We start from the raw sequence: 14035 nt of genomic DNA on the forward strand, positions 1-14035 counted from the left end.
CTTGCATTCGGTTGCGCGTCAGGGGTAAAGCGTGCCCCTCTCTCATTAATTCGGACGCCTTAGTGCCCTCATATGGATTAGGTATACTTGGGAGATGTATGATCGATTGATTATTCGTACCATATCAGTGTATGTGACACTGAAAGAGAAAATATATATCATTTACCAAAAATCTTTACACTTTAAAATCTTTCATCTCATTTGGCACTTGATATAATCGTTGACTAAGGAAATAAAATTTGTGTTTCCCTTGTCAGTGATATAATGCATTACTGCACAATTATTATTTATTCACCAATCCTTTTATTACAATCTACACGGAAAAACACTTGTAAGGGAAAAGATCTACTAAACATTGTCAGTATTCTCTCTGGAGAATGTACGTTAATCTATGATCTAAGTGAATTTTGTATCATGAAACATTGAGGCTACATGAAACATAAGACTTTCAAGCTACCAAGTAACAGTAATGAAAACTTGAAAACGGGCAGCGCAGCGAAGCGAAGCGGAGCGGCAGACGTCAGTTCAGTTTTGGACTTTGGTTGATTTTGAATTATGTTATTGTGCATTACTTGTAGGTTATGTTTACTTTAATAATCATTTTATAGGCCTAGCACCCGGATCAGTTGTATATATTTTATATGACGTTTATTTAGTTTGTTTCCAGTTTAGATAATTAATATATTAACTGATGTAGTGTAAAATATTTGCTCAAAAAGTAATCATACACACAGTTTTCATTTTGTGTTTATCTAGGCCTTCCTAACTAAGTTGACAAACGTATGCTCATATCATTCAATATTTTGTAATTACATAAGTAATGAAATTACATTACATTTTTCATGTATTTATTTCAGTTTTTCATGTTAGTAGTGGATTTTCTGTGTTTGATATTTTATCACCGGTAGTTAGTCTATATGCTGAACAATGTGATTCTAGATGGGTTACTAGCAACATAACGGGTAAGTCCTATATATAGGCTAGTTTGAAGCTTAGCAATATCTAGTAACTTAACAAGGTCTCGATCGCTCTTCTCTTACACTTCTAAAGGTAACTTAGGCGTGTTTTATAAGGACATTAAAGTAATGATAATGATGTTGATTGGCCCTTAACCCTTCCTGAGTGTTTGCCGTATTTAGCTTGTATGTCAACGACACTTTCCAGAAGCGAGCATTGGCCGTATATGCAACTAAATCTGAAGGTTAAAAGCATATGACGCACATATACGTTTAACGTATAAACAACATTTAACTTAGGTGTTTTAAAGTTGTTTCTTGACTGTCGACCTTAGGCCATTAATCAATATTGTTGTGATGGTTTCTTAGCATTGCTGATCTTGTAACATCTATTGTTTAACTTACAAAACCTGCTGGCTGAGTCATCCTCATGTTATTGTTTTGCACAGCACAGTCTGTTTGAGCACCTTCTTGAGTGAAGTAAATCATACCCACAAAAGCACACATGCAAATAAGATTAATGGATTATAGGCTAGCATATTCAGTGCATTAAGAAATATAATGTCTTGTGATGATTAAGTTAAATTGAAAATGTCGTTTTAGATTAAATGATCCAAACCAATATTTTGCATGTTATCATAGGCCTATTATGATTAGATAACATAACATAAGTATGTTCGATCTTTTAGTAGGCTAATAATAAAGAAGACATGTTGTTGTTAACATATATTTTTTTTAATTTCGTTATCTTTTTAACATTAATTTAACACCAAGAAATAAATTAGGGGCCTACTGTTTTTCCTAAACAAAGTTTGCAAGTTTAAGACGTAGCCTATATTACACATAAATGCATTCCTTGGCGAGAGTTGAACGTATGAGCCTATATATATACGCAACTATTTATGCCACTAAACTTGTAAAAGAATTATTTTTATAAAAAAGGTGTCTACAATCAACTTTAAATGACCTAGCCTATACCTATTAAGTGACAAAGCTATTAATTCATTTCAAAATGATTTAAATATGGTTGACTGGTCATATGAATTGTATCCCTTTAATAATAATATAGATACATGTTTTGATTATAATTAACAATTTAAAATTAATTTTTGAATCAAACTGTCCCATTGTTACTAAATTAAACAATAAACACAATATCAAGCAAGCATCTCAACATAGCTCTAAGTGGTACACTGATCGCCTCCAAAGGATAAGAATAATGCTTCTCATATATAAGGACAAGTCTCACTTGAGTGAACTAAATAGATTAAATTATTTAATACTGAGAAAAATTTATAGACATGAAATAAAATTGTCTAAGCGCAAGGTTAATGATGAGTAGGCCTACATTGCAAATTCAAAAAATAAAGTTAGGGCTGCTTGGAATGTAATAAAGAATGAAATCAATGATTCTAAGATTTAAAATTCTGTTCCAGTTGATATAAAGGTTTTAAATTATAGTTTTGTAAATTCTGCTTGTTTACCACTGAATAATAACATTTCACTTAACAGACAAAGTGCAAGGGACCCTATTGCTCTACTCTCAGCTTCAAGAAAGGTTGATACAAAATTCCAATGGTCACCAATCTCCCAATTAAATATTATAGAGTCCATTAATAGACTAAGTAGTTCTAAGGCTGAAGACTATTATGGCTTCTCCAATTTTGTAATCAAAAAGATAGGCCCTCTTTTGATATATCCACTTACCATTCTATATAATATGATGATTGAACAAGAAATTTTTCCAGAATGTCTTAAAATATCAGTTACAATACCAATCTTCAAAAAAGGGGGAAAAACTGATCCAAATAATTACAGATTAGAACACTGTCTACACCAACAAATTTATTCATATTTTGAAGAAAATAACTTGTTCTGTGATAGTCAGTTTGGTTTTAGATCAAATTTGTCCACAATCAAGGCCTTGGAAAACATAATCACAGATATTTTTAACGGTTGTGATGGTAAAATTAATATGTCTGCAACATTAATTGATTTGGCTAAAGCTTTTGACTCAGTCTCTCATGAAATTCTTATTAAAAAATGTTCTTTTTACGGAGTAGTTGAAAAATCATTAAACCTGTTAAGTTCATATTTAGTGAACCGTTTCCAGCTGGTGCAGGTAAATAATTCAAGATCTAATATGTTAAAAATCAAAATTGGCATACCTCAAGGATCAGTCCTTGGGCCTCTACTTTTTATTGTTTTTGTTAATGATTTGCCTTGTTTTGTTCCCCGTAAAACCACTCTTTATACTGATGATACTACATTCCTCACAAGTGGTCAAAATATGAACAAAGCACTTGAAGAACGGGATGGGGTGTTAAAGTTGGCTGAAGAGTGGTTTCGGGGAAATGAATTAAGGATTAACAACTCAAAAACAGAAGAAATTCATTTTAACCTTAAAATAAATTCTAATGACAATAAATCAGTAAAATTGCTAGGAATCCATATTGAAAAGAATCTGAATTGGATTGAGCATACAAACTTTTTAAGTAGTAAATTGGCTAGAACTGTATTTTTATTTAACAAATTAAAAAACAATGTAAGTGAACAAATTATTCTGAATTGTTATTACACATTTTTCCATTCTCACCTACAATATGGTGTTCTCTTAACTCTGTAGGAGCCAAAACCGTTTTCAAATGGCAAAGGAAAGCAGTCAGGTGCATTAGAGGAACAATGCCCAGGGAAGATTGCAAAGCAGATTTTAAGGCCCTAAATATCCTAACCCTTCCATCTTTATACATTTTAAATTGCTTATTATACGTAAAAGAGAATATAGACCAGTATAGCATCCGATCTGACATACATAAACATTACACAAGAAATAGCCATCATCTCAACTTACCACTTACAAGACTTACACTTACACACAATAGCTACAAATATCTTAGTATACAATTTTTTAATAAATTGCCCCCTTCTGCAGTAACGATTCCAATAAAAAAATTCAAAACAGTCCTTGATTCATGGTTAAAATTAAAATGTTTTTTCTCTGTAGATAAGTTCTTGTCCTTGGAGGTTTTAGATATAAGTTTTTAAATAATTTATTTAAGATCAAGGTTCCTGTTATTTATTCTATGACTATGTTTAATGCTTTAATGATAAGATGTCATTTGACAATGTCAATTGCTTTTGTAGAGCTGAAAGACAATAAAAAGATTTGATTTGATTTGATTTGATTAACCATTAGATAGAAGTGGGAAAACATCAAAATTTATAAAAAAAAATTATAAAGAAATTGTTATGTTTTCCCACTTCTATCTGATGGTTAAAGTTGAACCAAATTATTGATCGCATAGATAGTAGAGCTTCGCCCTGCAACCACCGCTTGGCAAGGGTTAACGTTTACTGGTGAATCGACATATTGATATCAACTTACAGTTGCTTTGTCAATTTTATAGGCCTACCCCTATTTGAAATTATGCATTCTCTTGATTAAGAGTGAATAATGTTTAAAATTTGGTTCGTATTTAAAATCTTTTTTTTATAATGGCCCTGTACGATCGATTTTAAAATTGTGAAATTTGGACAGTTAAAATTTATTTGCCAGTGGAATTCAGATTTAGAAACAAGTGACGTGACTGTAATATTTTTTTGCAGGTTTAGAGAAAGTCCTTTATGAAAAAGTCTTTGGTCAAGATTTAGCTGTAAGAGTCATTCTAACAGCGCTGAAAAACCATGTATCAAAGACAAACCACAAGAAACCTTTAGTCTTAAGCTTCCATGGATGGACAGGGGGAGGAAAAACTTTTGTTAAAGATTTTATATTGGAGCATTGGTTTAGGGAAGGACAAAGCAGTAAGTTTGTTAAAACATATTTCGCTAGAAAAGACTTCCCGAGCAACGATAAAGACATGGTTTACAAATACAAGGTAAGATTTTCTAATCTTTTATTTCTCAAAAGATGAAAATTATATAGAAGATATAAAAGTAACACCCTAATAGTTCTTTCTTGGATTTACCAACTAACTAGGCCTAACCAAACTTATGTTAACATGCTTGAAAACATATTACTTTTACATCAAAGTACACCTAGTATATTTCTTAAAATTTATTTGAATCATTTAATATTGATAGGTAGGCTTCCGCAAGTATAATAAAATCGAGAAAAAAAGAATTAGAATGAAAAATATGCATCAATCATAAGATAAGGTTTATTTAAGGGCAAATTGCCAAATGCACACTTCTTATAGTTTAATTTTGTATGTGTTAGGCTATAAACATCTAAAAGAGTGTATTGCAAGTGAGGAGATAACATTTGCTATGTGCGTGAATGGGTTATAGAGTCATCAATTACAATGAAATGGCATGTTTGATTCGTGATCTTTTGAACTTCCTAGGTTCCTACGTTGTTTTACCAATTTGAACAATTTTTTGACTTTTGGTGGGTTAGTGCTGATGTGGGTACTTTGACATTTTATGGATGTATTACAGATGAGACTACAAGAAGATTTACAGGAAAAAATAAGTTTGTGCCAAAGATCCATTTTTGTGTTTGATGAGGTGGACAAATACCCCCCATATGTGCTGGACGCGATCAAGCCTTACATTGATTACAACACTCACATCGATGGCTACGATTACAGGTATTTAAATAGCTTCAAATTTTAGTTTGTAACTAGCGTTACCCAGAGCAAATTTCTGAGCTTAAGAACTATTATTATATAACTATCTAAAGGTTGCCGGACCAATCCTGAGAAAAGTCTGTAGCTTTTTGATTGTTCGAATCTGGACCCAGCTGTCCTTGATCATTGGGCTTTAAAATGAACCTGGCTACAGCTGATCATAGTCTGTAACAAATTTACACGGATCATCTTCCATTCTACACTCTTCCTTCCCTCATATTTGGGTTAAATTACGAACATAGATTGATTGCGTCCCCATCTCAATTGCTAATGATAATATGGAGTTCACAGAAAACCACACACATTTTCACAGCAAACTGACAGTATAATTTCCATGGAGAAATCATTGTGTCAAAGTTGGGGAATCTTCACTTGTTGATTGGCATGTTTAAGACTCCAGGGTTTACTGTTTAAACCGCATTCCCACTATGGTGATGACTGCCGTACAGCTTCTTTTGATCTGGACCGACAACCTGTCTGAACGAGGCATCTCCTATCTGCACATGTCGGCCATGTGTCCACACCTTTTACTCGGCAATGCCGATGTATGCCATTTAGCATAGTAGAGATGCGACTTTAAAACTCTTATCGAGTCCCTATCAGTTTTGCAATTATATTGAGACCCAAATACAAAATTCTTCTAACTTTGGCCACTGTCCCAAACAAGACTGATGGGGTCGGTCTCAGTAACTTGACTGTGGCCGAGCTCGATGAAGACCTTAATGTTTCAGACAACCCTCCTATTTACTATTCATCACAACTATCATAATTTGACCTCTCTCTTTTTAAGAGAAATTATTTTTGTAGCTTTTTTAAGTAAATAAAATAGCTCTTGAGTTCCATGTAGGCCTACTTAAAAAAAGTAGTAACCCTCAATTTTATCCCTAAATATTTGATTTCACGTAGTTATTTTTTCATACAACCAAGTCTAGCTACAGGACCCTGCCTATTTAATATTTATCCTATGTTTATGACACTGGTATTTTTATGTTGTATTTGTAAAAGATTGTTGAATTTAAATTCATATGAGGGATTAATATGCTTTTTATTCCATTTATATACATCCATCCGGGTATTGATGACAACTAAGACTAGCCGATCTAACAGATCCACTAAACAAAAGCTCCTGTTATACGTTTTTCCCTGTTATACTTAGACCATAAATAGATAGTGACACACCCCACGGCTAGGTCTCAGTCAGTGACGGGTCGTGGGCGGAACTGTGTATAGGTAACCTATGAACCAGGGTAATAACCAAGTACTTCAGTGATGCTGCAGGGCGCCACCCAGTTTCGGGGTATGATGCTGGCCGATAAACTGGGAACGTTCCAGCCCCAGGATGGTAACAGATTTTGCAGATCTCTGTAGTATTGTGTGTCTTAACCTATGCTCCCATATACCATGAGATTCGACAGGTCCCTAAAATCTATGTTGACTTAGCGTTGGGATGAGTTTAAATTTAGAGAAAATTGTGAATAAAACTGGATAATTCAGGGGTTGACCCACCTACGCCCACTATAATACACTATGACAAATATTTACACTGGTTTTCAAGAATGAAACAAGATATAGGTAACAAAATAAGCAAAGATTTATTAAAAGTTAATATTTTGAACAGACAAGCCTGACTCAAATGTCCGGTACAAAATATTAAACAATAAAAATGCTACAAACAACGTTTTCGTTCAGTATTCGTTACTACCAAGACACTTGAACCTAAAAATATAAATCAAATAGGCTATTTATTTATTTACTTTTTTTGTGACCAAAAGCTTTTGGAATTTCCGACTGCGCAGACGGTAGCAAAATATATTAAAGAAAAGCAACAATCAATTTTACTCAAAAGACAACATTAAACATAATATATGTTCGACCGTAGTCAATAATCAATCTGACAGAGCAATAATATGACACAAAATACACAGTAATAATAGACAATCTTACAATTAAACAGGTGACAACAGAGACAAAATATATCAGGTCTCTAATCAATCCGGCAGAGCATAATATGACACAATACTAAATACACAATGATAATAAAATAGACAATCTTAAAACTAGGCAACACCAGCGACAAATATCAAAGACACTATTACCCTTTTGGCTACAATCCGAACAATTACCGTAATCTATATATCTCTAAAAGTTAGGCCTAGCCTACAGAATATGTTGACACGATGGTTTAGTTGCGTCGAGCTCACTTGGCACTTGGAGTTGCACAAAATACAGTCTGAAGAGAGTTTGGTTGAAATTTGAATGGAATGTGAATCTTGATGCACCAGAAGTTGCGTAAGTTAAATGTCCAGAGAAATTGATTTAGTTTTTATATTTGGCCAAATTTAAAATGAGTTAGTAGGCTGATAGTTGAACTGTAGTCAGATGGAAGTTACGGTAAAGGCTAGCCTAGGACGTAGGGTAATGCCACACTAGGCTGTTTTTGTCGCTGGAGTTTGGCGGTTTCTGTCGCGCCAAAAATAGAACTCAAGGGATCAAATGGAGGGTGCCACACCGGTCGGGAATTGTCGCTCAGTGGAGTTGCCGCCCGCGACAGCCGCGCTGGAATGGGACTGGGCCTATTTCTTCGGCGGGAATTGTCGCCGGCAACCCTGCCACACTCGGCTGTTTTTCCCGTCAGTCGCGCAACAGCCTCGCTTCATCGTACTTATACAAATAATAATTTGTATTAATTGCATACTAAAACATCTATTTATGGTAAAACTCAGGATAACAGAAGAGCATACGTTGTTAGCTGAATATAAACATCAAACTACTGAAATTACAACCCACTTTATTATGAGCGTGGATATTCATTGTAAAATGAAAAATCATTGAGGCGTATTGCGCCGCATAGACCCCCTAGTTTAATGTGGGGTATCTCTGTACAAATGAATATAAAGTTAAAACGGTCAGATTACACCCATAATTGGAAGCCCTTGCACTGTCAAATAATGAAAGTAATGTGGTTATTTTCATCTAGCTTTTGGTTAAGTGTTAGTAGTATTTACATTTACATAAATATGTAATGGCATATTTTAATATATTTTCTGGTGTTCAATAATATTAATTTATAGTGCAGTTGAGTTTTGCAATTTCCTTTAAAATAATATGTAGGTTTGTGATAATTTTTTTTAGATCGTTGTATTTTTTCTAACAAATGGTTTTTTGTTTAGTCAAACTAATATAATTACAACTTGATCCTTGACAACTGCCAAAACCGACGATTTTTACCGCCAGTGTGGCACCCCGGGTCAATGTTTGCGCTAAAAAAAAGTCGTACCACCGCGATTATTGTCGCGTCAATGTGGCACCCCTCAACGACTATTCCCGTTGCGATTATTATCGCACGACAAAAACAGCCTAGTGTGGCATTACCCTTATCAGACATTGGATGTCCGCTGCGATGACAGGTGGTAGGAGTGGACGTGGTCCAGGTCCTCAGCCCCGCACGATGTTGGATAGGCCAAGGATGTAAGTGGGCCAATTCTGGTAACGTCTCTCCAGCAGGAGGTCGGATCTCTCACAAGCCGAAGGTAGGATCTCTCGTAAGACGTAGGTGGGAACTCTGGCTGGCCGGAACGTACACCCTGTAATTCCTCGTGAATAATTTCTGTTACATTCTTTACATTTAATTTAGTGAGCGTAGGTTGATTACATTTTCTGAGCTAAACAAGAAATATTTAAAACACTGAACTACATATGAACAAAAGCATGGTGAACAAGTACAAGGTAGGCCTAGGTCAAGAATGACAAAAATTTCTAAAAACTACTAAATATATCATTTCTTCCTTTTGGACAACCTAACCTAACTTTGAGGAACCAAAACTGATTGTAAACAAATGGTTTAAACGATTTTGCTAAATTTGAGACCATGTGACTGACTCCTGTTGCAAACTTGTTGCTTTGCACCAACATGAAAATTACAAGACATTTTCTATCATAAAACAGGGAAAATGTACTTAAAACTATAAAATTATCAACATTGTTTGTGTCTTACCCACAGTGGTCTAAATTACCTACATAAGGTCAACCCTGGAATTATAATTTCGTGTTAATTTGGCTTGAGAAAAACCTAGTTCACGTTGACTACGGCAAACTGTAACTTGTTTGAACAACTGAAAATGATTTTAATTACAAACAAATTAATGGAATTTGGAACCCTGAAGCAATTAAAGACTTTTTCTGGAATCCCGACTGTCTTACCTCTGTATATAAATCCTTAGAGTCTGAGGGCAAAATTGTAGACCGGCGTCCAAAAGTTGCAGAGATTTCTTGTCTAATTGATAGGTGTGATGGCGGCCAAATGAGGATGATTCAGTGTCTTCACTTTCAATCTCCACTCCAAGGTTCCGAGTCAGCTGACAGTTGTCTCAAACCACCGCTCTGATTGGTTGTCCTGACTTGTTTGAAAGCTCGTTCCGTTTCAGTACCGTACTAGCGTTGATTATGGTTTTAAGGTGTCCAACACAATTAAACTCCGCTGGATACTATATTCGGTCCACTGTGACGCGTCAAACAGTGTAGATATTAACATGGAGTGATCAGTTCCATGACAAACAATTGGGGCGGCCTTTTAACCGTGACAATAGTTTGCGTAAATCTCAACATCCAAGCAACATTGTTTTTTAGTCATGGTTTGTTCCTTATTGACTTTGAATGTTTCATCATTTTTGTTTCAGAAAGGCAATATTTATTTTTATCACCAACATAGGCAGTAAACTTATCTCACAAATTTCCTTACAAAAGTGGCTAAAGGGGATCGATCGTGAGGACTTCAAGCTGTCTGATTTTGAAGAGCCTATAAGAAAACATTCTTTCAATCATGAAGGTAATAAAGATGTATTTGACACTGGTTTCTTTTTATGTCATGTACTTTTTTTCAGTTATTCAATCATCAGTGTAAAAGTTGGCAATGTTTTATTTTATTATTATTTTTCTGTTAGCCAACGTTGCAAAATATTTATTCATACAGTAAAGAGTCGATTATCAAAAACAATTTATGATTAGGAGTGTTCGGATAAGTGATTTGTTTCAGGATGGTTGGTCATTGAAAGTAAAAATGAGATACATTTTTTAACCTTGATAACAATTAAATATATTTTTTTACTTGTTTACGTGCATCTTTTCTCTTTTTGATTGTCTCAGCGCTGATTGTTTCCCGCAATGACGGCAAAACCCGTTAGTTTATCTTGCGGTCTTAGCAACCGGTGATTGTATCCTGTGGTTGAGACAATTTTTAGTCAAATCCCAAAAGGAGGATGGCATATTTAGGCCTGTGTGACATTGTTATAATAATGCCTGCAAAGTTTACCTTTACAGTTTTTATGAATGTTCAATTTACCATTTTCCAAGTTGAAATACATAAAAATTAGCTACATGTGCCAGGTTTTAATTTCTGTTAGATTATAAACTATGTCAGTAGACGTACCCCAGATCGGGCCAAAATTGACCTTGAGATGATCTAGGTGTAGATAGGGTACTCTCAGCCGGATGTAATCTAACCACAGCTGATTAGCTGACGTCAGTAGGTGTTTGTATTAAATATTAAATTATTATGGATAAAAAGTGTTGGCCTGACCGGGTTTCGAACCCCGGTCTTTTGAATGGTAGTTGTATGCGTTAGCTGGTTGAGCTACAACAGTAGTTATGGGTATAGAGTTTATAGTGGTAAATGACACCTTGTACCACCCTGTAAATATACAGGGTGTGTAAATATTGGAGGTTTGATTTTAACCTATCATTGGAGGTTCATGGGTTCGAATCTAACCTATCATTTGGAGGTTCATGGGTTCGAATCTAACCTATTATTTCTGGTTATTTAATCCTAACCCTATGCTAGAGGTTCACGGGTTCGAATCTAACCAACCACTAATGGTATTATAGTGAGAGGTTCACGGGTTTGAATCCAACCTAATATAAAATATATCATTTCCGGTTATTTAATCCTAATCTATGCTAGAGGTTCACGGGTTCAATCTTAACCTATCAATAGAGGTTCATGGGTTCGAATCTAACTTAACACAAAACATGTTATTAGAGGTTTATAGGTTCAATCCTGGATGTAATCTAACTACAGCTGTTTATTTCAGCTGATTATGTGACGTCACCCTATGTTAGAGGTTTACGGGTTCAATCCTAACCTATCATTTAGAGGTCTATGGGTTCAAACCTAACACACAGCTGTTTATTTCAGCTGATTAGCTGATCACGTGACATGGTTTAGAGGTCTATGGGTTTAATCCTAACCTATTATTGGAGGTTCACGGGTTTGATTCTAACCTAACACAAAACATGTTATTAGAGGTTCACGGGTTCAATGCCGGATGTAATCTAACCACAGTTGTTTATTTCAGGTGATTAGCTGACGTCATCTGGTTTAGAGGTTTACGGGTTCAATCCTAACCTATGCTAGAGGTTTAATGCTAACTAATATATCATTGGAGGTTCATGGGTTTGAATCTAACCAACCACTAATGGTATTGTATTATAGTGAGAGGTTCACGGGTTTAATCCTTTGTAAAAAACATTTTATTTTATATTATATTATATATGCTATAGTGTATAATAAATGTGAAACAAATGATAACCTGATGTTAAAAACAGCTGAAAGAGGGCTTAAGCGGAATTTTACCATAGAGTATAAAAAATGGCCTTTGTAAAGGCCACCAAATATATTATGTTAAACTTATATCTAATCTATGCTAAATTAGTTATTTTAGGTTGTTTTTTGTATAGTGTTGTAATGTAGTGGGAGTAGTGTGAGTTCTGGAGGTTCATGGGTCCGAATCTTACCAATCACTGATCATTTCCGGTTGGGGTGTTTTTTTTTTTTGCTGGTATAGTTAACTGTTTGTATATGAGTCCTGGAGGTTTGATCACGTGATCTCTTGTATATGTAACATAACCTCACTTTTTACCCAAACCACTTTGTTAATTCACCACTGGAGCGCCAGTGTTGATGGTATAATTATAATAATGATTAACTTGATATAAGATTCATCATAACAGATTACTAAGTGTTGATGGTATTAGTTTACAAATTCTCTACTAGGTTGCAGCACTAGTGCTACCAACTACTAATTATATTGTATATGTAACATAACCTCACTTTTTACTTATTAATTTATTACTAAGTGTTGACAGTATGTTACTCTGAGTTGATGGTATTAGTTTATAAATTGTCTACTAGGTTGCAGCACTAGTGCTACCAACTACTGATTATATTGTATATGTAACATAACCTCAATTTATGTATTGTATTATCTGCTTTCCCGCCAATTTTCCCGCTGGCTGTTTTAGTGTGGAACTTTACCGTTGAGCATAAAACTTAATCTAAATGTGTAGTTGGTTTATGGGTTTGACTTTAACTAACCACAAATGGTACTGTATTATAGCGGGAGGTTTATGGGTTTAATACTTTTTAAAAAAAAACATTTTATTTTATATATGCTATAGTGTATAATAAATGTGAAACAAATAGATGTTAAAAGTGGGCTTAAGCAGAACTTTACTATTGAGTATAAAACTTATTCTATATCTATATCTATACTAAATGTTATAGGGTGTGTATATATGTTGAAGTGTATAATGTTTAAGCGGAATTTTACCGTTGAGCATAAATGGTAAATACTGTTAAATTTTGGATGTTATGTGTTTTGAAGTGTGTAAAAATGTGTTCTTGGTATAGTGGGAGTTTTAGAGGTTTATGGGTTCAATCCTAATCAAATGTGTTATTTTTGGTATTGTATTGTAGTAGGAGGTTTATGGGTTTGATCTCTAGTTGATTTTGTGATTTTGTATATGTAACATAACCTCAAGCCAAACAAGTCTATCACTAAGTGTTAATGGCAGGGCCGGATTTAGCATTTTTGCGCCCCTAGGCCCAAATAATTTTCCGCCCCCTAGTCCTGGTCACAGTTACTTTCCTTCAAACCTTTATTAAAAACTATATCATGCCCATAGGCCTTAGTTAATTGCTTGAATACCACTCCTCGTTGGAATAATTGCAATTTTTTTTTAAGAATTGACTTGTTTAGCCTTAACAAAATACCGTCTTAAACACTTTTAGCAATTTTATGCTTTTTTTAATAATTGCTCAGGGACGGAAACAAAACAACTGAACCCACCGAGCATTCCTGCAAAAAAACATGGCCATTGATTCCAATTATTCCAGGCCCAAAAACATGAACTCCATACAGTACGTGACACCATAGATTAAACATACGTACTCCTTTAGTAGATTTGTCATCATTTTGGATTAGCTGAAAACAATTCTTGTTATTTAAGGGATATGTTTATCTATGTTTAAACCTAGTTTATCCAAAATAAAACGATCTAATCATCAACAATAGGTCGTCTCCTGTTTATATTACAAGAAATTAAAACACACATCATAGAACTAACCCTAAAATAATAGAAACAAAATTACGTCAAAACTAACATCCAGTGTCA

General features: G+C 34.4%; 1 protein-coding gene across 1 annotated transcript; it reads left to right on the forward strand.

Moving 5' to 3' along the window:
- Window positions 1-542: 542 nt before the first annotated feature.
- On the forward strand, window positions 543-12229 carry LOC128983183 (torsin-1A-like). The gene is made up of 5 exons (XM_054402370.1): window positions 543-962; window positions 4563-4834; window positions 5397-5548; window positions 10264-10412; window positions 11938-12229. The coding sequence occupies exons 1-5, from the start codon at window positions 821-823 to the stop codon at window positions 11943-11945; spliced, it is 723 nt and encodes a 240-aa protein (XP_054258345.1). The 5' UTR covers window positions 543-820; the 3' UTR covers window positions 11946-12229.
- The last annotated feature ends 1806 nt before the right edge of the window (window positions 12230-14035 follow it).

This window comes from Macrosteles quadrilineatus, unplaced genomic scaffold (assembly GCF_028750875.1).
Source record: "Macrosteles quadrilineatus isolate MER2022 unplaced genomic scaffold, UCM_ALF_1.0 Scaffold_1__1_contigs__length_201487025, whole genome shotgun sequence".
NCBI classification, from domain to species: Eukaryota; Metazoa; Arthropoda; class Insecta; order Hemiptera; family Cicadellidae; genus Macrosteles; species Macrosteles quadrilineatus.

Coding starts and splice junctions, on each gene's coding strand:
- LOC128983183 (XM_054402370.1), top strand. CDS start 821: ATGAAATTACATTACATTTTTCATGTATTTATTTCAGTTTTTCATGTT. Junction 963..4,562: donor GGTTACTAGCAACATAACGG/GTAAGTCCTATA, acceptor ATTTTTTTGCAG/GTTTAGAGAAAGTCCTTTAT. Junction 4,835..5,396: donor ACATGGTTTACAAATACAAG/GTAAGATTTTCT, acceptor GATGTATTACAG/ATGAGACTACAAGAAGATTT.